At 39.0% G+C, this 26,849-nt stretch overlaps 1 protein-coding gene across 1 annotated transcript in view; it reads right to left on the minus strand.

The window, feature by feature from the left end:
• Positions 1-26,645, minus strand: part of TMEM131 (transmembrane protein 131) — a 93,658-nt gene extending 67,013 nt beyond the window's left edge. The window contains 2 exon segments of the mRNA XM_039714234.1: positions 6,914-6,975; positions 26,488-26,645. Coding sequence (XP_039570168.1) covers positions 6,914-6,946 — 33 coding nt within the window. The 5' untranslated portion in view covers positions 6,947-6,975; positions 26,488-26,645.
• Positions 26,646-26,849: the final 204 nt, after the last annotated feature.

Consider the following 26,849-nt stretch of genomic DNA (forward strand, 5'->3'; position numbering starts at 1 on the left):
GTTTCAAGACTTAGGAATAGTTTCTCTCTCCACAGGGTTATATTCTCAAGACAGATTTCACAGAAAATCTGCACCTCAAAGTACACTTTAAAGACTCTATAATTGTGGAAGACACCAGACAATAATCTTGCATACATGGAGAATCAAAATCCATACTTTACAGCCTGAAGGCCATCTCTAAAGAAATACCCATGGTTGTTAACCTCAGCCAGAACATTAAAAAAAAATCCAACTAAACAAACAAACAGTCACAACCACCAAGTTAATTTTAATGTCTCATCAAGTTGTTATAATAGCTATTCTTCACTTCTTGGTAAGAGGTCATATTACCTAGCACTACACTCAGTCATCTAAACATAGGCATCTGCTGCCACTTGAGATAAATGTCCTAGGGCAGCCTGCCTGGTCCCAGACTGACATCCAGAAGGACAGAGTTTCTCCTACACACTGTGCCACATCTGCCAGGTCCATAGATGCCCAGAACAGTCCAGGACATCTCAAATAGCACTGGTTACCTATGTTTAAGCAACTAAACTAGAGCTCAGAAGTCCTCAACAAGGACATTTGGGGCAATGCAAGGAGGCAGACCCTCTTGGGGTTCAAGACCTGGGATTTCCAACACCAAATATATTTCTTTAATATTAACAAAATTCTCAACAACCAAAGTTTTCTATATTCCTACACAAGAGAGTAGCCGCACCAATTTAAAAGACTGTTGCAGTCTGAAAGACTCAGAACATTTCATATCTTGCTATTTCATAGCTGGTTCCTTCTTGTAGAAGAGGTAAGTGCTGCTTGCAACTAAATGTTAAGAGATAGCTACAAAAGTGATACATAAATAGCAGCTTAAATCTTCACTGTTCTTAAATCTCCATGAGCTCTGTGCTAATAATCAGTATAATTAAAATAAACTTAACAAGATGTAGCTCACTTAAGGTAATGAAAAAGCAAATGCTGTAATCTGAAAGGTAGCTAAAAGTCGACTGAAGTGATTCTTGCTGGTCTTTCACGACCCAAACTCACATAGGGAAACAAAAACCTCATCAGCTGCCTGTAGCTGATGCAACACATGCTGTTGACACTGGCTTTGCAACAGTCACTCCTGGGCACCAATTGTTTTTAATTTAAAGCCTGGGGATGGCGATTCTTCCAGTACAAGAAGCAGAACTTCAGCTGTTCACAAGCCATGGCAATGAACTAGGATGGCTCTTACTCCTTTATAAAATCACACACATGGGAAAGAAAGCTCGAGGCCATCTAGTCAGCTGTTGCTCAGTGGAAGTCTCATAAGTGCAGGTGAGATTTGGGCCATCATGTTTTGGGTATCTCAAAAGACAGAAATTCTACAACTTCTTTTAATAACCTGGTCCAGTGTTTGAACATCCTGAAGTTTAAAAGTCTTTTTTATTTTCTTGCATGAAAATTTCTTTCCAAAGCTTCTTATCCTTTCACTGCACACAATGAAAATTCTGATTCCTGTTAATTCCACACTGCCCTCAACAACCAGTTTTCCTCTGTCTTTTCTCCTAATACCTGAAAAAATATATCCTAACATGAGATGCCTTCCATCCCCTGACCATCCTGTAATTACTCTGCTGTGCCTGCTCCAGTATATCAGTGCCTTCCTCACACTGGGCAGCCCAGACTGGACACAATATTCAGCTGCAGCCCTACAAGAGGGGGCAAAATCACCCTTTATCTTCTGGGTCCACATTTGTTCACAATTCAGCAGGCTGGCAATTGCCTTTGCTACAACAGCACACGGAAAACTTATGTCCAACCTGCTCTCTTCCAGAATGCCCCCAAGTCTTATCTGCAGTGCTGCTGTCACAGCCCAGCCTGTCCTGTCACACAGGGCTGTTCCATCTCAGGTGCAGAGATCTGTCTGAGCTGAAGGACATGAGGTTCCTGCCAGCCAGCTGAAGGCCCTCTGAACAGCAGCCTTGCCTTCCTGTGTAACAGCTACTTTGGCCAATTTGGTATCATCTCTAAACTCACTGAGAGTACTCTCCATGCCACCAACCAGGCTGCTAAAGACAACATTGAGCAATGCTGTCCTCAGTTCCAGGCTCCATCACAGGTAACCAATTGCCAGCTGAACTCTGCCCTGTAGAATACACCCATCAAGGTCAATGGTCCAGTCACTTTACTGCCCACCTATGAGCCTGTATTCTTAACGCTTTGGCTACACAGATATCAATGGAGATCACGTCAAATCCCTTTAAAAAGGAATTTTTATACACTATGAAAATTAATGAATTAATTAATGAATATAAAATATGAAAAAATTAATTTAGATATAATATGAAAATTTGAGGTAATTAAAAAATATGCTTAGACTTCACTCCCTGAAAACACTATTGCTGATACACCAGAACTGAAAGCTTGCCACCTGTGTTCAGAGAATTCTTTGCTGTGCCACTGAGAATGAAGTATAGATAATGCAAAAAATACTAAACTTCCACCAGTAAGACACCAACACAGCTGAGGCTTACAAAGGTAATTCAGTTCTATGTCTTCTGCGTTACAAAGCCACTGCAAGTCATATTAAGGCCCTGTCTCTTTGTCATGTAGGACCATTGTAATTCTCACTATCAGTCTTTGTAATGAGCAGTTTACAGCAATTTATGAACAAAGACAGCAAATATGTATTAAGTATATACAAGCACACAGGCTTTCTTTATTCTCACTATTTCAGCTCTTCTGCAAACCAGCAGTTATCAGTAAAATAATTTCTAGGAGTTTACCTGTAAAAAATGGTTGCAAATACTTATGATTATTGTGGCAGCTTCCTGTTAAGATAATCTGACTGAAAAGTCTTAGCACTTTCTCATTTTAGCAATACACTACTTTAAAAATACTACTACATAAGCAGAAGTACTTTCCAAACAGTCTGAATTTAAAAAAAAGAAAGAAAACTTTGCTCTGAAAAATAAATTTTACTTTACCATTCATTTTTCAAAATAAAGTCCTCAAAAAGCAAACTAGCATGTTGGCTTAACATGAAAGAACAAATTGTTAAAAGTAACAGTTGTAGTTTATTTCATCCCCTCCTAATAGTTGCAGATGACATCACTGTCAGAGACGTGAAGCATCTGTCAGGTCTGGACAAGGGTTCAAATAATCAGGAGGACACATGGAGGGGATGGCCTGACACTGACATAGCAAAGTTCAGCTGAAGGAGAGCTTAAAAGTAAAACTGGGAAGAGAGTAACTGATAGCACACTAAAGAAAACAATGTGCCTGGAAAGCACAGTGAAATACAAACTATATGAGCAAACAAAATGCTGTCAAAAACTTAGAACTCATTTTGGCATTACTGAACAGTTATTAGACAGGGAAGAAAGTACTCTGTGCTCTCTCTGAGCACAATGTCTCAAATAAGTGCTACACTTTCAGTAGTGACAAAAGTCCAGTAAATTTAGAATGTTGTAAAAAACTTGCATGAAGAAGCTGCAGGTAGATTTCAGCACAAAATTATCATGATGAAGAGGCAAAACAACCTAACAAAAAACCCAAATACACATACCCTTGAGAAAAAAGCAGCAGCAAAACCAGCTTAGGCATGAAACTTAATACTTTTCTAGATACTTTTCTTAATACTTTTCTAATACTTTTTCTTAATACTTTTTAAAAGAAAAAAGCAGCAGCAAAACCAGCTTAGGGATGAAACTTAATACTTTTCTAGATGTTTTAAGAAGAGTCAAGCACCTGCCAGGCATAGCCCATCTACACCCAACATCACCTGAAAAATGAATACATGATCTCCCAAGGTCCTTTACAATCAACAGAGTCTATGACTCTGAAGTGCCAAACAACTATACAGACATCTGCAAACCACCTGCTACTGAAAAAAAAACCACAAACCCTACATTGCACTTACATTAACACTATTCTTATCCTGTGTTCAGGATCTAAATGAATTATTTGAAGAGTCCAAAAAGCTGATTTCTTAAAGGGACTGATTCATGTGAATAGACAGAATTAAGAAATTCCCTCATTATTTTAGTTTAATCCACAGGCAGAACTAGCATAAATTTATTTAGATATAAATCTTTAATCTGAACACATATGCTAAAGAATAGAATTCTCACTTTTCTCAGAAGGTTGAGCAACACAGTATAGCACTTTCTAAACCACAAACTGTAACTCCACACCCAGAGAGTACAGTCTCTACTTTTGCTAGTTATCCAGTAGCATAAGCTCATGAAATTTCCATTGTCAGTTTATTTTTACCAATTAAATGCTTTTCTACTTAAATATTTAAGATTTATTCTCTTTCAATAAATAGTGGTTTTCAGTCAGACTGGTCAAACCAAACTTTTCAACACATTCATTTTTTACAACAAAATTCCTAAAATGCAATTGAAAGACATAAGGAGTATTTTACCAAAAGTACGTACTCCAAATTAATACAAAAAACCAGTATCAACAGGGTTCACACTAACTGGAAGGAAGTGGCAGGGATCCCTAAAAATAAAATTATGCAAACTTTGGAATTTCATTTACCTTACTTATAAAGCAACTTTCAAAGAAAAAGCTTGTTCTGCTCTAAAGAGATCAGATTCTTGGGAGAAGTGGGGATAAACCAAGACTGGAGATGGCTTTGATACCACAATGATTATTAATCATTTAATGTACTGAATTGGTTATTTTTTATATTAAAAAAAACCCAAACCATTTGTTTGAAGGTGACATAGCATTAGACAATACTGATTTAGTATTGCAACATAGTATTTGTAACAAACAACAGACATTTGTGAAAGCTTATGGAAAGGCCAAAGAGAGAAACAGTCAGTGACATCACAGTAGGTTTAAAACTTTAGTAACTGCTGTTCACAAGATATAAGTCTGGTTTCACAAAAGTGTAATTGCTTTTTTTAAATTGCAGGAAGTAGTCACAAGATGTCACCATATTAATATCTACCTAAAATTACCCAATAATTTGTAAGCTAGAGAAAACAATATACGCTATCATTCTCGTTAAAAGGAAGTGGTTTAAAAGGAAGAGGTTAAAAGGAAGAGGTTTCACTTATGTAGGTATGTTTGGCTTAAACATACTTAAAACATAAAAACCACTTATCAGAAGTTTTGTCTCTCTTGAGGAAGAGGTTTCACTTATGTAGGTATGTTTGGCTTAAGAGTCACAACCATAACTTAAAACATACAAACCACTTATCAGAAGTTTTGTCTCTCTCATTTTTTAAATAAAACATTCAGCAACACATTAAGGGAAGTGGCAGCCCAATGCAGAATTGCTTGAATTTGTCCCACCATAACAATATTGCTACATCTTGCAATAGTTAGTATAATTAACAATCCTTTTACTTTCCCATCTTGATATGGCTTATTGAGTGGCTCACAGCAGTACCATTACATTCTAGTCTAAGAACTAGTGGTTAATACAGTGCTAAAATGAGTAAGATAATTACAGATCTTTAAGATTAATTTGAACTAGCTTAAAAAAATTAATCCTCGTGAGAAAGAACACAAACTATACATGAGTGAATGCAACTACCTATCATCTATCATCTTTACCTTAAACACTGGGCCACTGATGTCTGTTGTTTTTATGAAACCAAATGTGTTCTAGTACAGTATGTAAAAGAAAAGAAACTAAGCCTTGTGGGTTTTTTCTTTATATTTATGGTGATATATGGTATCTTCATGCAAGTCGAAGAAATATCCACAGTTGAAAGCTTTAATAGAAACTGTAACCACTATATGGAAAAGTTCTACTGCTCTACACATCCAAACATAAGCCTATACACAGGTATCTATCATCAGAATGTTTAGCACATGACAGCTGAACAACTGGCTAATGAAGAACCTGAGCCTTTTTTGTTTGCTTGTTTGGTAGTGTGTATGGGTTTGGGAGGGTTTTTTGAGGGGTTTGTAGTGATGGTTTCTTATTTGTTTTTAACTGCAATGTTTCCTGTAACCAGTTTACATAGTTTTAAAGAATCTTACTCTTGTACATTACACTACAGTAAGATATTCCTGAGTTAGATTAAGGACCAAGAATTGAAGAAAGAAAAGAACTAACCTAAACAACTTGGTAGGCAGGGAAAAAAAACAAAAAAGACAACATCATAAATCTGAAATATGTAATATGTTGATGCATATATTGCCTTTTTTCAACTACAGAGGAGATAGGAATAATAAATCAAGCACTGCACTGGTAACTCCTCTGCTCCCTTTCAAGTAGTATACTATCACCATCAAGGATTTTTAAGAAAAATATTCTCAACATACATGCAATCCACAAAATACATGCATATGAAATCCTAGTAAACAGAACTTCACAGCCATGTAGCTCTAGCATCAAGCCATGTTGCTATGTATGTCATCCTAGCTACTATCACCATCTCAAAATGTCAGCATATATTCTTTAAAATTAATTTTTTTCCTGTTTTGACTCAGACCAAAAGAGATCTGACAGGAATGGCAACATCATACACGAAAAACAACTATTTGCAACAGTAATTACTTCACTGCAGTAATTAGACTTTCTTTAAATCCAGTGGTAACTTGGTCCCAACAACTGCCTTTAGGTTTGGGAATCTTGCAACACTTGCAGTTCCTGCATATGAGTTTGCCAATTGCATCTCAACTCCAGATCAAGATGAGCCTTAAACACAAAATATCCTCCAGTTTTTCTGAGAAAGAAAGAAGAACCTGTGAGAGAACCTGTGGTAAAACCCACGAGTTTTCCCAATATAAAGCATTAAGGAACCAGAACCTCTGGCCACACTGAAGCATATTGTTGAAAGTAACTAGAAAGTTCAAAGGTTCTGTGGACTTGAGCTTAATGCTTGCTTGTTTTCAGAACTCCACAAACCAAGGCGTTCAAAAAGCAGCTATCAAAAAGATGCAACATTGCTAGATCAGATGATTTACTCAGACTACATACCTGCAATAGGTCTCCTTCATCAAAACGCAGCATTTCTATTATGCCATCCGACTGGATGAAAGCTGCAAAGAAAAACAAAAAATTAAGCAATTTAATAAAAACCCATTTTGTTACTAAATCAGAAGAAAAATGTAAACATCTTCATTTTGTAGACAGAGCAATGACAAACCAAAAAAATAATGCATAATCTAGCAAAATAACAAACACAAGTCTGTGACACTAACTTTGCTTGAGAATTACCACACTTGGCAATTTGTCTTTTACCTCAGAAGTGTTAAACTCCAAAGAGAACAACTTCTTCTAGGATCCCAAAAAAGAGTGACTGTACCAAGCCAATTCCATACTTCAATAAGTATGACAGGCTGGGTACTTGAACAAATGAGTTTAATACATCTAAGCCCACAAAGAGTTCAGACACAAACAGAATTTCTGTTTCATTTACACACCAATAATCTTAACTGTACATCTGGAAAGCCTCCTTCACACTACAGCCTAATCCTTGGCATGGCAACAATCCGCTCCATCTTGACAGGAACATATTAAAATTTGAAACAGTTTAGAAGTGTTTGTACCATAAGACTAAACTCCATGCAAAGTTCATGCCTCAGTCAAATATAGGATCCTCAAACACTCCGCTAATTTCCTCTAAATGTTTGGTCAGGCAACTGTTTTTTAATTCCTCTTAAAATGTAGGGAATGCAACTTTTTTCTAAAGACAAAGAAATAAGAGCATTGCCCTTCCTGTAAAATATAATAATCTGTACATGAATGAGTATGATTTAAAGAGGAAAGAAAGGTTCAAAGAATTCCACATTTTTTCCCCAAAAATCTACTCACATACACACACAAAGGAGGTCTTTATAAAAAAATACAGCAGTAATCTCAAATGAGAAAATTGTATTTAAAAAAAAAAAGTTCTGTAAATAATTCCTCCTCTACCCTATGTCCTTCTTCCATTACTGTCTTCACCATGTACCATTCGTGCTAAATGAAGTAGAGAGTGATAACATTCCTCTCTTTCTGCAAAGAGGAACAACTTCAACAAGAAGAAATTAAAGACTTCCCAATACACTGTGTGCTCCTGGAAAATGGATTTTGAATCCCAGTCTGAAAAAGGAGACATAGACCTTTGTCTCCCACTTTGATGCTATGTTTATTATAACATCACCAACAATGTCATTCTGTGATGCTTTAAACAAAAATAAAAGTACTTTCAGAAAACAAAACGCACTCTTGGTAGACGGGAGTAAAGGCACCTACCACACAGAGAAACATTAGCTTTGACATATATTTGTCCCAAGCATTTCCTAACTGGCTGCTTTGGTGACACCTCATTCAGTACCCAAAACTTACTATGCTACTTAACATGTCACTGTTCGCAAATCCCATTCTGCATCCCTGATTTCCCCACACACTTCAATACCTTCTCCTTCAAGGCACAAGCTCCACAACCTTGCTTTCATATGACCCAAAGTAAAAGTTAAAATAAGACAAAGACTGCTGCTATCATCTCTAAAAGTCTCTTTTAGTATGCAAAAATCCTGAAACAAATTTAAAAGATCCCCAAAAAACAAAGTTTTATAAAATTACTTTTCAAGCTACCATACCACACAACCCTAATGTGCACAGGCTGAGAAAGCCCAGCTCAGGTGGAGTGTGAGAGAAAGAAAGAGGGAGCTTATAAACATCCTGCAATATTTACACTGACACTGCAATATTTACAGTGCCATGAGAAGTCCTAGTCAGTAGTGTCAGCAATAAGTTAGTATTTTTTTGTGTGTGCTTATTGCTATTACCTTAATGTTACTCAAAACAAACAAAAATCGATCCTTGATCCAAGAATCAGGAGTTTGGTCAATCATTTATATTGAAGAACTATACAGAACATAGGGCAAGAGATTTAAAAAAAAACAACAACGAAACAACAAAAACCAAACAAACCAAAACAGCATTTGAAGAGTTGTTACAAAATCAACCCCTACAGTTCATGAAATTTTGGGCTTTTAAAACTTAAATTACTGGAAGACGTCTACCAGTTTAAAGTTTAATGCCAGAACAAAGAACAAGCGAATTCTTCTTAATTTAACTGGCAATACATATGATGCAAGACATTATCAACCCCTACAGTTCATGAAATTTTGGGCTTTTAAAACTTAAATTACTGGAAGACGTCTACCAGTTTAAAGTTTAATGCCAGAACAAAGAACAAGTGAATTCTTAATTTAACTGGCAATACATATGATGCAAGACATTGATTTCATGGGTTAATTTTGGTTTTAAAATCACTGAAAAAAGGCCAAGTATATTGTAGTGCAAGATGTAAGAAAATGAAGCTTTGACACAGGTTAAAATGCAGAGTATGACAGTTAATCATGATTTCACAGAAGTGTCATGCTTACCCTCTGCACAAGAACCCCAAATTACAGATTAACTAGCACAGAGGGAAAATTCTCAGTTTTTAATTTGGGGAGAAATACAGAATGAAATTATGTTTTCTCATGTATTTGATATATTGGAAGTTCAGCAATCACAATTTTAAAAATTATAGATACAAACAAACCTTCTTATTAATCAAAAGGAATTGCACCTCTGAAGTTGGACTTCTTGGCATTCTATTGCTGTCTAGATCTCTAGTTTGGAATCAGAGAATACACAGCATCTGATTGTGGCATTAGGCGCAAACAAAAAAAGTTATTAGAAAACAGCTTCTTATATTAACAACCAGCAAGGCATAAAAGGCTATTTTATCTAATCACAAATTCTTAGTATTTCTGAGGCTTTTCCCCCTGATTTAAATATGATGCACCATCACTACAAAGAGCAGAAAGCAGCAACAATTCTTTCACAAGGATAACACACACTGAAGTCCCCAGAAATTTGCCCAAGCTCTCTACCCAAGCATCTTGAGTTCAGACAGACCTTCTGTATGCCCCAAACACTTCTTCTTTAGTTATTTCATCTTTACAACAACTTATGAACAAAGCAACAGATGTTACAGAACATTCTGAGTGGATAACACTGTTAAACAGAAGTGCTATTCATCACTATATCATTTAAGAAATGTTTTCAGAGAGCAGATGACAGTGCCAGGTGAAGTCAGATGCACTGCAAAGTCTGGCTGCTGTCCATTTCACAGCAGACACATCTCAGCCGAGGTGGTGAAGTTGCTGTGGTTATACCTTTCATTTTGGTTTAGACTAACTTTCAAGCCTGCACTTCTCTTATTGGTTATTTCATCAAAGCAAGGAAATGGCAAGTAAATACATATACCTTCATGAGATGAAAGCTTGTTTTTGCAACTGGCTTCTCAGACTCTCAATTCAGGATGAAACAAAAAGCCACCTCATTCAAATGAGGCAAAGCTAATTATATTTTTAAAAAAATCCACTGACGAGTCATGAAGAGTCACCCGAATCCCTCTAAGAGCAGCTCTCAAACTGTCCAACATGGACCACAGAGAGGTCAAAGTTTTCTTCAAAGTGAAATGCTGACAGCGCCCTTGTGGGTCCTTTTTTGCCTGTTCCAGAATTAGAAGCAGTTACTCATCTTTTGCACTTGTGCTACCTGACCTAAGCAAGTTCACAAACTTTGCAATGCAAGCCAAAACCAGTTGTTACTGCCCTTTTACACAAAATACATATGTCACCAATAGACAATAGGTTATTACCAATGTGCAAAGTCACTGTAAGTAATTAGGTATGAGATCACTTGGGCATGCTTTATTAGGTGAACCATTCCCCATGCTACAGAGGAAGATGACTGTTTTCTGCTAAGTCCCTAACAATTTCCCCTGGGAAAACTTCTTCCCAAAGCTTAAACTGATACCACCACGGTCCATTACCAGCCTAATACTGTAGCCAATACTTTAATACTCTGGAATAATAAAATGCAGGAAATTAACAACTCTTGCCTGTGCCATTTCAGTCACCCCTGCCACATGACTGGTGATTGCTACAAGAGGGGCACAACATAATATTTGGGGTAGGAAGCATTTCAGCTGTCACAGCGTGATCTTACACTGCACAAATCAGCAACCAAGAAGCCAAATTACACATTAGGAAAATAATTTCTTCCTGACCCTATAGGCAATTGAAGCCCTGAAGGCTTATTATAATAGCTATTAGTCAAACTTTAAATTTTCATGGACCAAAGAAGGAAAAGGATACATATTCATATCCGCAGATTTCAATGCCAGAAGAATCTTAGTCTCATTTCCTCTTCACCTATGCTGAACAGAATACTTTCTTCTGAGAGGTATACACAGATCCCTCTCACGAGAAAGCCTCTATCCTTTCAAACTTCTGCAAAAAGCAAATGTAACAGATTGATGAGAATCTGTAACAACTTCAGTCACTCTCGTTACTAGGATATACCATTTCAGGGTCAAATTTTTTCAGCTTCTAGCTTGTGTATTCTTGGTTTCCTCTTTTCAGACAGTAGGTCACTACTAACAGAATCCATAGATGCTTACTGTAAAAATACTCTAACTTTTATTTTCTGTTTTCAATCTATAACCTTTAAAATGCAACTTCAGCTTTACTATGAAAAGCCCACAAAAGCTATCAGAAAAAGATTATGAACCTAGTCTTTCCACTTGCTCCAGAACAGCTTGTTCTACTGACAGCACCTTCCAAGCATTTAAAAGTCTTTAAAAAATGGCAAAAGAAAACCCATCACCACAACCATAGCCCCCAGTTCCCAAACCACAGCTTTCTGGAACAGTGAAAGCACTATCTAGTCATTATTACCAGTGGATTCCTAGATGCTTTCCCCTGCCCTCTCCAACAACATCACAGTGCTTGAGAGAAAATTAAAACAACAGTAGCTGAATTAACTTAAGTGGTATATTTTCACAAGTTTATACATCTAATAGAGAAATCTTGCTCAAATTATATCATATTTTGATATGATATTTTCTTGCTCAAATCAAATCATATCCCTATTTTGATTATCTCTTGTCCAAGCCTTTCATATTTGGGGCTAAAACAAGAAAAATACAGATCTATAAACCATCAAATAACAAGAAAATTTTAAAATCCTACACATCCCCAAAGCAAACAGGAACTTAATATCAAAATCACTTTAGCCAACACCAGTCTTTAGCTGTGACTGAATTACACAAAACAGAATAAATTTGCATGTAATGCAAGCAGTGAATATGCCAAGGCTCTTGGTGCATAACAACAAAAAATCTCCATGGCTTACAGTTTATGAGGCCTACTCTGACTGAGATCCGATTTCTAAGGTGGCTTTGCACACTTATCTTTCATTTAGCCATTGTTAATTTATTCATTTTAATAGGGAAGTATGTTCTGGCATATATACTTATAAAAACACTATTCTGAAATATAACTTAGCTCTGAAACAGCTACTCAACAGCAATGCTTTGATTTATTTTTATGTTAACGATCTTTATATATTCTCTTACGTGCTTGCAAGAACTGTTTTCTTTCCTATGTCTTGTCTAAACCAGTTTTCTTTCTTATAAACTGGATTTATACAAACCTGTACCATCTAGTCCACGAATTTTCTCCCAATTCTAAAAATAGTGTCCTATCTTCCCAAAAGGTAAGGGAAAGATCAATTATTTAAATAATTTCCAATTTACATTAAGGTTTGTTTTTTTTTAAAGTCCAGTTTCTAACCCTTTGTCTTAATGACTAAGCTCACTTCAAGGTAACTATAACCAGAGCCAATTACAATGTGCTAAATGCCATTCACTTCTGTCCATGTCATTGTAATTCCTACATTTGTATCACTATTAGTTAAAGTGCAGAACTAAACATGAACAAGTTATTTTTAAAGCTCTGACTATGAATTAACTGCTTATGCACAGTCACACAATTTCAATCATCCTGAACACTGGAAAACTGAGCAGCATGGGTAATACATGTAGGTGGATACAGAATGAAAAAAATAAAATTATTATGGATGGAAAATTCCATTGTAAAAAATAAAATACCATACAGATAAGGAAAAACAGTATTACACTCTAATGCAAACTACCATTTTAATCAGCTTCAGGACTACAGAAGTCTGGTGAGCCTCAAAAAACACATCCCAGTTCAGCATCCAACACACCAAATCTGTTTAAAAAAGGCCTGTTCTCCAAGACAGACAAGTCAGTGTAGCTATGAGCCTGGATTTCTGCCTACATCCCAACAGGTGACTGTTCACTGGAAATGTAAAAGGTCATTCTCTTATGAGACACTGAATGTCAGGCAAGTGAGAGTCACCAGCCAGCAGGCTTGCTTTCCATCTAAATCCTCTTGCACTTACCTAGGCAATTTACTTGTTTATTTTCCAGTACTCCATAACATAAGGAAATTAATAATTTTTCCAGCAGACCTCAGGAAGAGCCATCACAATGCAGTAAAGATCACATGTACAAACATCACACTTCGAAGTCCTTTTACACAGAAACATATTTATTCTTTCTTCATTATTAAAACCTCTAATGAGCATCCCTCAAAAAGCCAACTGGGCAAATTTGCATTTTCTGTTCATATATATTAGACTTGAAATAGAACCATCCCTAAATAATGCACTTTAATCATCATGTGAAATAAGAAAGCAATACATTAAGCTAAATAACAAAAAGACAATCTTCATCAAAGCCCTCATTTTATACTCCTTGTTAAAAAAAGTTTCTGACTTTACACAATACGTACTCAAGTAAGTTCATATGCACTAACCTATGTCCAAGTTCATAAAAGCTAAACAGAGACAGTAGACCACTTGCAATACCTGACCATAATACTGACTATTTCACAGTGAGGGAGAAAAAGTCAAATGATTTCTACTTTACTGCACACAACAGTACAAACTGAGCATATCACTGACAGCCAACTAAGTCTGCATGTAATCTTTCACTAACTTACTTTTGTGTCATTTCTGCCTTCAGATAAAGACAAACTTCTCTGGCCAGTAAGGCCCTTCCCTAGTAAGAAGAGTTGCACATTGTGCTCATTCACTCATCTCTTTTCCCCTTAGTTAAGACCGATGCAGATTTTTAGGAATTCAGTCACCAATTCAGTTTTTAAAGTTAGCCGTGAAACAGAAAGTGACAGTATGATTCTGATTCAGAACACAGGCTCCAGACAATGAAGGTACTGCTTAGACTGAGAAAGGAAGAAAGTGAGTCTCCACCTGAAGCCACTGCTCACACATCTGTCTCACAACATGTGTTTCATGCTTCAGAAGACAGTGCAACTGCATCAAGGTTTCTTTTACAGCTAACACTGATTAGATGTGTTCTGTGATAGATCTATCCTGGCAAAACCCATACAAGCATACATAGAAACAGAAAAGCTCACTGAAAGTAACACGTACCCCACCTAACAATCTGCTTTTATTTACATTCCTAACAAAATCACATTAGATTATTTCAGATTGACACAAAAAGATTACATTTTATTCATACACCTTTATTATCAGATGCTTATTCTGTATTCAGCCTGTACTTCTGCCTTACAGAAATGTGTATTTCCAACCACTTTGACTAAAGCAATTTTTATTTTCATCTATTTTTTTTGTAATGAGTGTAAAAAAACCATCTGCTTTTGGCCGAAATGGCAGATTTGAGGTGGTAACAATAAAGGCCATAAAACTTCACTGGGAAAAAAACCACCGAAATACTACTTTGAAAGCTGCCAGATGCTTTACGTTGGCACTTCACTTTTAAATGCTTCAAAAATTTCATTAGCTCCTCCAAAGATATTTATTTCCTGGCCCAAAAATGCTTCTCAAGAAATAATACTCAATTCCATTCACAGGGGGTATGAATGAGAAAACTTATTTTAAAATAATTTTTTACAAAATTAAATAAAAAGGATAAATAATTCTCTAAGCAGGAGAAAAACTTTCATGCATGATATTTTTAAGCCAAAGAGAACAATACTCCTGACACTCATGGAAACTTCTCAGAAATCATTTAAAGAGAGTAAAAAATTTAAAAGGGAGCTAGAGACAAAACAAATATCTGCAAACAACATCCATTTTTTTGCTTTGGGCCATACCAAATGTGGCTTTCTACTCTTTCTAATGATGGCAATTCCAATATGTTCAATTAAATTATACTCCTATACATGTGTTCTTGTTGAATGTGTACAGACATAAATTATTTAGACCCTCAAAAACAAGCAATGAGAGGGGGGAAAACAACAATCCCTCCAAACTACTCTTAAGTATTTATCTCAAGTTCTCAAATTTTAGATTAGAAACTTTTCATTGTGGCAGTTTTACTGCTCATGTAGCACTGAAAGCTGATGTGCAAAAAGATAACATGCTCTTAATGGAATTCTAAACTTTTTAGCATATAGAAACAATTATAGCACATAGCAACATTCAATGTGTAGCTTGCCAGAAACAGCAGTCAGTTCATGGCTTCTGGAGCCTCAGGAGAACAATACATTAAATGACAATAATTTCAGCTATTACCATTACTATCAGTCTTCCAAACTTGTACTCTTATGAAATGAACCACTGAACAGACCCCCACTAACTAAAAAAAAAAAAAGGGTTGTATCGACACAGTGGAAAGACCCACCTAAAAGGTACATCCAGGATAATTAATGACCTTAATAAAAACTGACCGAGATCAAGCATTGCTCTCCACACCATAGAAAACAGGAAGGAAGATGCAATTTTTAGAGTTCCCAAAAAGCCCTCCACAGAACAGGAAGGTGACAGAGCCAGGCGATACCTCTTCCATCCAAATGTCTCGCTGGCAAGGTGAATGCAATCAGGTAAGAGCTACAGTGGGCACTGCTCAGTTTTCCATCCTCACTCCTACCTCGCTACCTGCTACAGAGAATGCTCTCTAGCACTCGCCTTATGGCACAGAAACAGAAGTCTACTAAGTGAGAGTTCTGCTCTCCTCCCTGCCCTGATTTTGCCTCCCTCCCTTCTCTCCTTGGTCAGTTACCGAGGTGGAACTGCACGAATTTTTAGAACAACAAGGGTACACGAACAGCACAATTGTTTGGATTTTGCCGTGTAACAGTTGCGACTGGGTTAATACCAAGTTGCTGGAGAGAAGTATCGTCGGCAGGGAGGAGCACAGATCCCCGTCCCTCCTGTGCTCGCTTGGGAACACTCGAGTGCCCACTGGAAACAGCTACTAAGCCTGACGACAAGTGAAAAAGAGTGGCGAGATAATGCTGGTTCAGCTACCACATAAAGTTTATAAATACAACAACTGAAGGCCAGGAAAAGGTAGCAAAGGCCTGATGTTAAAGCCATAGTGTTAATGACATGGCAATAACACTACTTATTGATTGCTGAGCACAGCAGTCTGTTGACTTGCCATGAGGGAACACAGCCCACCAAGCAGGAAAAAACTGGCTGCAAGGTCTGATAAAACCAGAGGAGAAAAGGGTGGAGAAGAACAACTGAAAGTTTTGAAAGACGATAAAACACAGAGCAAAAACAATTAAACAAAACAGGTGAATTTCAGTTTGGGAGGAACACTGCAAAAACATTAAAAAGAAATTAAAGGTACAAGTAGGCATAGGGAAATCAAATGCTTGCAGAAATGCAATGTAGCTACCTACAATACCTTGGAAGCAGTTACCCCTCAGAAGGAAATAAACAATCTCTTCTGGTCAGACTCTTTTACAAACAGCTGTGATGATCGAAGCTGACACCCGGTGCAACACAGATCATGATTTCACCCAATAATTCCAAACCCTTAGGCTTAGTGACAGAATACGTTATGGAGAGACATCTAATTCACTCATCACTAATCTGACCCCTAAGACAAGCCTTCACTCAAAAACAGTTCTCATTTCTATTTTGATACACCTAATACTCAGTCTCAGCCTAAATAGGCACATCTTTGCTAAATTCAACATTAGAGGGGTTTTCTCACAAAACAGGTATTTTTAAAAGATAATTAATTAAATAATGCTAAATAAATAAATGTTTTATTCAATATCTGAGATCCTTAGTCTAGTCTTTTTCCCTAGAGAAATCTCATTTAATCAAAGGAAGAATTCACAGCACTCATCAAGTACTAAAACTCTGATCAAATTTCCCCTGATGAACTGGAAAGTTCATTTCAATCTTTTCTTCATCAGATAATAATATTCAGTAGTACTGATTGGCAGAGTGACTTCACCTGTGGAGATTCAGACTCTGTCAATGACAACCACCTCTCCTTCAACATCAAATCATTGGGACATTTCTCCCAAAACAAGGAATTTATTAATCTTTTGAATATTTTGGATGATACAGTCAGCCAAAGGTATATGGGCACATCCTGACTAGTTAAGCTCCACAAAAGGCAACTGACAAGGTATATAATATAAAAGTATCATAACCTAAAAGTTACACACACACACACACATCCCTTCCTAATCTTCTTATACTTAGGAGAGACAACTCAGAGGGCAAGAGCAGCCTCAGTGCTTCCTAGTACACACTAAATAATGGTAATTTCTGGTACCTCTAAACTACCTGTTGCGGGCTCCACAGATTGAAGTTACACACAGTTCAGAATACCAAAGCAAACAGACAAGAAGAAAATGGTTTCTAGTAAGGACCAAGTATTCCACATCCTCCACTGCAAGAACAGAATAATCAAAAACTTCACAACATTAACTATCCAAATCTCTCAGTATTTCCTCAGACATATTAGCTGCACAGATTGTTAACTTTTATACATCTTGTATAGTAACATACAAACCACAATTGAATGTATTGCTATATTGCCAGCAACTGGCAAAGGCAAAAAACTAATAGCTGTATTACACTTCACATGAAAGATGGGACACAAATACTCCTTTTGAAATAAATTTTTCAAGAGAAAGAACAAAAACATGGGGACAAAAAATTGTATGTGATCCACAATTACAGAAATAAGGAATGTTTGACAAGGTCTTGTTTTTATCTATGATCACCCTTTTTTAGTGACGCAGCAACTCATGAAGCTTCCTGGTACAATCACAACTCTGCTTCTACCAAAACTGTATCTGTATGACTATTACCATAGCACTGGCTTCACCACGGAGTTACACAAAAAGTCAGACTTCTGTCTTACAGATATTCCTATCAGCTGCAACAAAGTATAGCAAGGTCCAACTAAGTTTTAAGATCACGTGGGAGACACAAAATATTGAGATAGGGAAACTGAGGGTGGAATGGACATTAAGATTGTCATCCAGCTCAACCTTCTGCAGAAGTACAGTGAATGCTGAATTTGGATTATGTTTCTTTAGGCTGTCATTTAGCTGGGCCTTGCAAACCTCCAAAGGCAGAACTTCCATAACCTGCCTAGAGAACCTGTTTCGATGCCTGACCAGCCTGATGGTGAAACACAGACTCATGATGTCAAGGCAGATCATAGCCATCCTGACCGGAAGGCCGTGACAGATGGAGTCAGTGATCCATGCGGGAGCCAGGGCGAGCAGACCCACGCCTGTGCTGGGCTGCATGTCTGGGCTGGCCCTCAGGCCCGTGCTGCACGTACTCCGTGGCTGCAGGGGGAGCCCAGACAGCCCTCTGGAACAGAGAAGCTGCAATCAACACCACCAGCCACTTGGGTGGCCTTGCTTTATCTGAAAGTGCAGATGGAAGCTCCCATGTGAACATCCTTTCTATCTGGCAGCAAAAATTATGAATACAATTGTCTTATTGCAAGGAAATCCAGCAAAAGAGCAAAACACGGTAACCTATGGATGGGGTTTGCACAGTGTGTTGCACATGGACCCTTCAAAGCTCTGTTTGGTGCTGCACAATTCAAGGTTCTCAGCATCAAAAGAGATTCAAGATTATCTGTACTACTCTCTCTTTATATGGTTAGTTTATTAAACAGAATTTTCAATGCTATTTTATGGTGCTGTTTTATTTAAGTGCCTCTCTTACTCAGATCATCAGAGAGCAGCATCTCCTGGCACAAAACAAACTTTCCCCGTTTAACTTTATGGCCACTGTCTCAGGCTCCAGCCATGCACCTCTGTGAGGAGTCGGCTCCATTCTATTCCATAAACTACTTTGATATTGGCATACTGCCACAAGATCCCTCAGCCTCCATTCATAGGTCATGCACATATTGACCATCCTTGCAGACTTCCAGTGGGATGGCAGAGAACAAAACTAGACACAGTGGTTTAGGTGTGTTCTATTAAGTGCTGACTAAACAGGAATAATCACGTTGTTCAGCCCAGTGGCTACACTCCTCTGTGTTGCCAGGGTACATTGCTGACTCATGAACAGCATTTCCAGGTTGTATTCCCTGCAGGTGATTATTCTGTCCCATATAAAGGGCTTTCCATTTCTCCTTTTTGGATTTCATGAAGGTCCTGTCAGCTCATTGTTCTGTCCTGCTTAGGTCTCTCCAAAATGCAGACTTGTCCTTGAGTATTGGTACATTCCAACTCCAGATCAGTGACAAAGATCTAAAGCAGGACAGGTCCCAGAATAGGGCCAGGAAGAGCTCCTGTAGCCAGCCTCTAAGGTAGAGCATGAACCACTGCTGAAAATAAACCAAAACCATATACCTTGCAGTTTATCTAGTTGCCCAGATAGCTTTTATCATTATCTACAAAATCCTCCTGTAAATATTTGTACAATATGTTGGTGCAAATCACTGATTCACTTAGACTTCTTTTGTGTTTCTAGATGATTTCCTATTTATTTACAAGCTTCAGATAACCAATCTTTGAATTAATTTAACACATTATGACAATTATTAGGAAATGTGAACTACTTAAATTGGTACCATGCTTGTTTACAACTTTGTCTCCTATCATCACTCCTTCAAATGGTGATTTAATCTGTTTTACTTCATAGTAGCTGTACTTTCTCACTTAACTTTAAAAAACCTAGCCCTATAACCAAGGGTTTTCTGGATTTTTCTAGTTTAAGTAACTTTAGATGTCCATGCACATCCTATTACACTGAATCCATACAGTCTAACATAGATCCAGGTGTTTGACTGAAAAAACCCTCAGATAACGCTTAAGACATTGCAAAGACAAACTGCTTCATGAAGAACAGGGAATGGATCCGTTTTTAAAATTACTTTAAAAAACTAAGAGTGTTGCATTAGTCAGCCAAACAGTTGTATTCCATAACATTTTGTAGCTTCATAGAGTACACAGACAGAAGGAGCTGTACTGTAGTTTCATTTCCTGTACAGTTCTTTCCACTAAATTTCACTCAGATATCTCTAAAACCAATGTGGTAAGGACAGCAAAACTCCTGTTCTCAGATGGTTCTCTGCTGCAAGCTATGCCAGGCAGTAAGAAAAGAGGTATTAAAAAACCACCTATGGTAGTCTTAGTGAGAATATTAATCTGGTAACTGTAGCAGGAAAATCTTAAACTAGTGAAACACCTCAATTTTTTCCTCCTTTTCAGGGATTGGAATTACATGGCAATCCTTCAGCTCTCTGTTATTTCCCCATTACATCCAAGGTTTTCTAAGAGAGAGACAGACAGACATGATCCTAGTTTAGTCCCTTTAATATTCCAAAGCAAAAGTTATCCCAGTCTGCTTATGAGAAATTGTTACAAGCATATTTCAAAAATGTTAAATGCAAATGCTGCATTACATCTTTGCTGCAGTCAGTAAATCACTAATTATTCTATAAGGATACTTGAGAATACAAAAATACACAACAATCTTGCATCCCATTAAAATGTTAACAGCTGCCTCTAACAAACCCGTATCTGACACAAGTTTATTCTTTGCTTGTATTTATGACTATAAAGATAAACCAGAAGTATTTAGCTCTGATGGTCACTAGTTCCTTTGGTTTCTCCCTATGCAAGAAGAAATTCTGCATCCTCTGTCTTGATACAAATAATTAAAATGCTGAAATACTAACACAATTTTTTTTAAAAACAGGACTTAAAAATAACTTTAGTTCAAACTCAAGTTTGCTAACTCCCACAGTATGAATGGATCAAATCAGCTGCTTCCATTGTAAGGACCAATTGTGCTCAACTTTTGGAACTACAGGATAATGCAGGCTGGATGTGACCCCAGAGGCTCCACCCCAGTCACCTGATCAGAGAACACCTAGCTACAGGAGGCTGCTCAAGGTATTACTCAGTGCAGGTCCAAGTACCCCCACTTATTACTATGAAGAGTAGAAATTTAATTCAACTGCTGTCTTTTACAGAAAAAACACTTTCTTTAGTGCCTGTTGTACCCAGGTAAGTTCATGCTGTAGACTGAAAAGTCGGGGTGCTACACTGGACAGAAGGTACAAGCAAGGGAAATAGAGTAGAAATTTAATTCAACTGCTGTCTTTTACAGAAAAAACACTTTCTTGAGTGCCTGTTGTTCCCAGGTAAGTTCATGCTGTAGACTGACAAAGTCGGGGTGCTACACAGGACAGAAGGCACAAGCAAGAGAAAAAAGAGATCATTATAGACTCCTGTTCTTGCCGAACCCACAAACACAGGAACAAACCAAACTGGTTCTACCCTGTGCTTCAGTCACATAACTTTTACTGCTCGTTATGCATGAACCACAGCATTCACCATTCACTGTCAGACTCCCAGCTCATTTACCAAGTCTGCTGTTTGAAAAGATTATTTGAACTTGCAGACTCAGTAAATCACACTGTGGAAGCATAACGCATATCACCTTAAGCAGTGTAAAACTGGGTAGGCTTTGAAATAAAGTGACTCACAGCAAATGTCCAAGCAAACAGCTGAAAATTTTAAAATGCACAAATACATCCAAATGACTCAGAGCAATCCATATTGCAATCATTCACAAAAAGAAATCACAACTAAAAGCTTTAAATAATGCAAAGCCTATTGACTTCAGCACACTCTGGTGGAACTTCATCATATTAGACACTACACAAATCCATAGCAAGTTCCTTCAAGAGATGACAATCCAAGGCCCTGAACTGAGCACATCATCCTTCAATGGACCTCTACAGGTCAGGGGACCCCAGTCTGCTTCATACATGCAATATAACTGAACACCAGTGAGGGAGAAAGAGGTGCAGAGAGAGAACAGCATGCACCTTGAGATTACATTGAAGGTCACAGAGAACATGGGGTCTCAACTTCCTGTCCACTGCAGTAAAATTTTTCTTTTTAGTCCAAAGATTCCACAAGCAAGTAAGCACATTCAATCCAAGCACATGGTCAATATTTTTCATTCACACATGCACAGACACAGTGCAGACCTAATCAGCTGTCCCACACTTAAGTTTCAAAACCACAGCGAGATAGCATGGTCAATTTTTATCCACTTTGTTTTCCTCACACTCTTCATGATTCTGATGTGCTACTTCAACTGCTGGAGCGTTTTCAGTTTGATTAAGGTCATTCTTTCTGAATCAAATTTTGATTTAAGCCAGGGTAAAAACACCAGCATAAAAGCAAAAGCTGGCATGCTGTAGATTAGTTCTGACAGCAGGATATGACAAACAGGCAGTATATGAGAAGAGACTTTTTATAATGTTAAACATATAAGCCTTCTCGCAATCATCTTCTAATATTAATCTAGTTTTGGTACTCCTGTGAAGTATCCTGGTTGGCTATTTTAGATATCAGTAAAAAACATAAAGCAAAAGTTACTTGTTTGAGATTAGAAGGAATGACAAAAATGGAACCAGAATTCCAACAGATCAGTGTACCGCTCTGATGACAATATCCCACTTACACCCAGTAACTAACTTGGTTTCTACGAAGCTAGAAGAGAATACATCAAGCATTAAGAAAAAAAAGAGCTATTTTCACTGGTGTGTCTGGTTTCATAATATACATGCTTAAATAGATTTTTCTTCCCAGATCCAGCACTAAGATGCTACTTCAAAAACTACCATCAGCGACTGAACATATCCTAAATCAGCCTTGCTCTACCTGCACTTATGTTGTGAGCAGATGAGTAGATAAGAGAACTATCAAAGCAGTCTCAACAGGCTTTCAGTCAGCTGGCCAAATAAAAGGGGATTTTTTTTTTTAAATGAGTTTTATAAAGTGAAGATTTTCTAAAAATATATAAATGTATACAAATAACGGAACTAACACAAAACAGTTCAGGTAAAAAAGCACCCTCATGTCAGACATTTATCTTCAAAACACTTAACCTACCATGGGGTTATGGCATTACTATGGCTTCCAGCAAGCTAAAACCCAGAAGGCTATTCTGTGTATGTTGTATGTCTTCCCCCCCTCAAAAAAAAACCCACAAAACAAAACAAACCCCAAAACAAACAAAACACCAAACAAACAAAAGTTATTTTTTGCCCCTCCTAAATAGCAAGAGGCTCTTTGAGACTGAAATTTTTTTCCTGCCATGTCATTCTTTTGCAATGGTTCACAGATTTTCTAACTGAAAAAAAAAAACAACCCAAACATAAAATTTTACAACCTCTCAGTCCTACTCATTCCTCAGCAATACATGGGCACCCATGAGGACCCAGCTAGGCACAAAAAAATAAAGAAAAGCCACATATCAGTGTTTAGTCTGAAATTGATGTCTAAGGTTCTCTGGCTGGTTCAATCAAGGTTTACTCTGCTGTCTGGTCAGATACCAGATAATTTCCAGGAGTTCTATTCCTCTAACACAGAGAGAGTGTACAGCAATGTCACAGCTCCTCGAGACTTTGATTTACAGCTAGAACACACAAACAATTTCAGTTCTGCTTCTTGCTTTCAGGCAAAGACACTTATGTTACATTTTCCCCCCCTCCAACTCCTTTACTAAGATTGGGTACTAGAAATAGTCATGTCTATCTAGAATACTCCAGCATCAATCTTCTTTCTACCTGCGACAGTTCCATCCATAAAGAACTGCTTGCTGGTTCTTCTCCACAGGAAGCCAGCATAATCTTCTCTCTCCCCATCAGCTCCATCATTCCCCCAGTTTCTACTCATGTGTATGCAAGGTAAGAGGAACAGAGTGTCCTCTACATTCATCTTTCATTTTCTTTTGTCATATTCTGATCTATTCTTCTCACACTATTCACCTGGCACTTGCTTCTATCAAGTTTTTTCTGCAGCAACTTCTCTGGAGTACAAACTGCACTGTGTCTTACTACAGCCACCTTCAACTCAGCAGTGCTCAGGAACAACAATGCACAACCTCAGCCCTGATCCATCTCCACAGCTTCCTTCCTGCAGCCGTAGTGAAAAAAGTATGCCCACATTTGGGAGATGGAAAGGATATTCCTAGCTACTTCCCTGTTTCCTGACTATTATTTTTAAACTGTCTTACTACGTTTAACTTGACACAACCTGGTAAAAGCTCAGGCACTTAAGGACAGAGCCTGAACACCCTCCCCTCCTTTCTTCTGAACTACTGTTTGGGTTTGAGCTCCCATCTTGGTCTCAAGGCCCAGTGCCCAAAGTGGTCCTTCCTCTCCTGTGTTCAGTCACTACCTCTTGCAGACTGGCACTTATATTGTAGCTTAAGATCTGTGGGACTAGATCTCACAAGTCCCTTTAATCTTTGTCTTGCTTTGGTTTATGTTTTGTTTTGCTTTTTTTTTTTTTTAATCCAGAGTTTAAACAGTCATTGCACTCAGCAAACAGAAGCAAGACAACACTTTCCAACATGTGATCCACCAATGCAGATTGCCAATGAATTCTGCCCAGGAGTCCACAAAAGATGAGTAACTGAGAAAAAAACCCAAACACCAAAGAAACACTTATTAGTGACCTTAGATGTACCATTCACAGATTACCCCAAGCAGCAAAACACTTGGCAGGAAGAGCAAATGCCAGAAATCCGAAGACTAAAAGAAAGTCACATTCTAGTTGAGAAAAAAATTCACCTTTTGAAAATGAGGGATGTGGTGCTGGGATAAGTTTTAAGTAATAGACTGTATAAACAGAAGTGAACATTATCAGTACAAACTATTCCATTTTCTTTAGGGGGTTCAATTGTATCTGTTCAAACTCTGTGAATCTAAAACTGCCCTTGTTTATTTAGGAATGTCAAGAAAGTCCATAGAGAAAAAAACCCAGTATCTTCACAAATGAACCAACCAGACCACGGCCCCAGCTGTCACAACTTTTAGGGTATGAATCAATTCCATCATACCAGTATATGACATCACTGACAAAGCTTATAAACACATATACCTTATTACCTGTGAAGGAATGCAATCACAATAAGAGTTAAAAATCGAAATTTCTCAAGCATTTGAACTCTTTTAGTACCTCAAGACACTACAGGCCACACTGACAAACTTACACCTTCTAATCTCTCTAAGGACATGGGGTCATACTCACGCTGTTGTCTGAATATTTACAATCCCTGTAGACAAAGTGAAGTGAACAAGAGTGGCTGTGCAACAAATGATTTAGGTTTTTAATCACCTTAATACCAATATACTCATATTTGTAAAAAGAAGCTACTAGGAAATTACTGGAATTAAGCCCTTCTTTAAAAAGGCATAGCTACTTTTTTATATATATATATATGCCTTATTAGGATGTATTTCTTCCCTCAAGTCTGGTCTAGGCATACGACAAGACCCTCCTTGCTAAGCTCCTATTCCATATCCTTTTTATTCTTATTCCCTTTCTTCCTGTCAGACCTCAATCTCCTCCCTCCTCTGGTGCAGCACCTTGGCTGAAAAGCAAATTCTCCTGTCCAGCCAAAGTAAATCGGTTTCACCTACTTTAGTAATACATTATATTTACCTGCTGCTTTTTCATGCTGCCACACAGCCACGCTTTCAAGCAGACTACAAGTCTGCACCTTGGAAATGCTTGAAAGCTGTTCTCAGCAATGCTACAGATTATGCTTAGGTGTTTCGCTCGGGGCTTTTTTTCCTTGCTAAACCACAATGAAAAGACTTCACGCCAAAATCACAGACACTACAACTCAGGGAAAGTCAGACAGGGACTTTATAAAGTTTGGAGAAAACGCCATCGACTCCACAGAGGCTCCGGAAACCTGTCAAAAGTTTGGGGGAGGAAAAGGGGTGTCCCACTGTCACTTGGTGAGGGCTCAAAATCCACCCCATGCAAAAGCGTGCGTTTCTGCCCTTTCTCATGCAGCTTCGCCAGTCTGTTTGGCTTGGCTTCGTCTCCTGCTGGAAGCCTGCCGCAGGGAAACCAGCTCAACGCGAGAAAGCCTCCTATTTCATTTATTTATTTATTTCCCTCTCCCCTGTTTAAAGGGCAGCTCCAGCTCCATCCCCGTCCCCGCTGCTGCCAGGGAGGAGAAACCCCCGCGAAACGCCAGCGACACACACACGGGCACTGAGGGGCACGGACACACACCCGCACCCCGGCCGCCGCGCCGGCGGGGCGGGGGAGGCAGCGCCGCGACTCCCGCACAGCCGGGCAGCGGGAGCGGCGGCATGCGGGAGCGGCGGGATGGCAGAGCCGGCGGGATGCGGGAGCCAGCGGGATGGCAGAGCCGGCGGGATGGCAGAGCCGGGGCATGCGGGAGCCGGCGGGATGCGGGAGCCGGCGGGATGCGGGACAAGGGACGCGACCCCGGGGCGCCTCCGCAGCCGCCCCCCCACCCCGCCGCCGGGGAGCGGGCGCGGGCCGCGGCCGTCAACGGCCCCACCGCCACCGGAGGAAGAAGAGGAGGTTTGGGGGGAAGGAGGACAAGAAAGGGAAGGGAAATCTGGGTCTCACCTTCCTTCTCGGCCCGGGCCGTGTGGAGGAGCAGCGCCAGCGCGAAGCGCAGCGCCGCGCCCCGCCAGGCGGCTGCCCAGCCGCCGGCGCGGGGGAAGGGGCAGCTGCCGGGGGAGCAGCGGTGGCAGCGGGGGGAGCAGCGGGGGCAGGGCCGCGGCGCGCGCGCGGAGGAGCTCGGGGAGGGGCGGGGCGGACACCCCCGCGAGCGCGCGCTGCGGCTCCTGACGCGCGTGTCACGGGCCGCCACGCCCCCTGGCGAGGCCACGCCCCCAGCGGGCGAGGGCGGAGACCAGGTGCCATTTTAACTGCGGGCAGGGCCCCTGTGCTGGCCCCGCCTGCTGTGGCAGCGCGTCTGCCGGCTA

The sequence above is a fragment of the Passer montanus genome, unplaced genomic scaffold (assembly GCF_014805655.1).
Source record: "Passer montanus isolate IOZ18808 unplaced genomic scaffold, ASM1480565v1 scaffold3, whole genome shotgun sequence".
Lineage (NCBI taxonomy): Eukaryota > Metazoa > Chordata > Aves > Passeriformes > Passeridae > Passer > Passer montanus.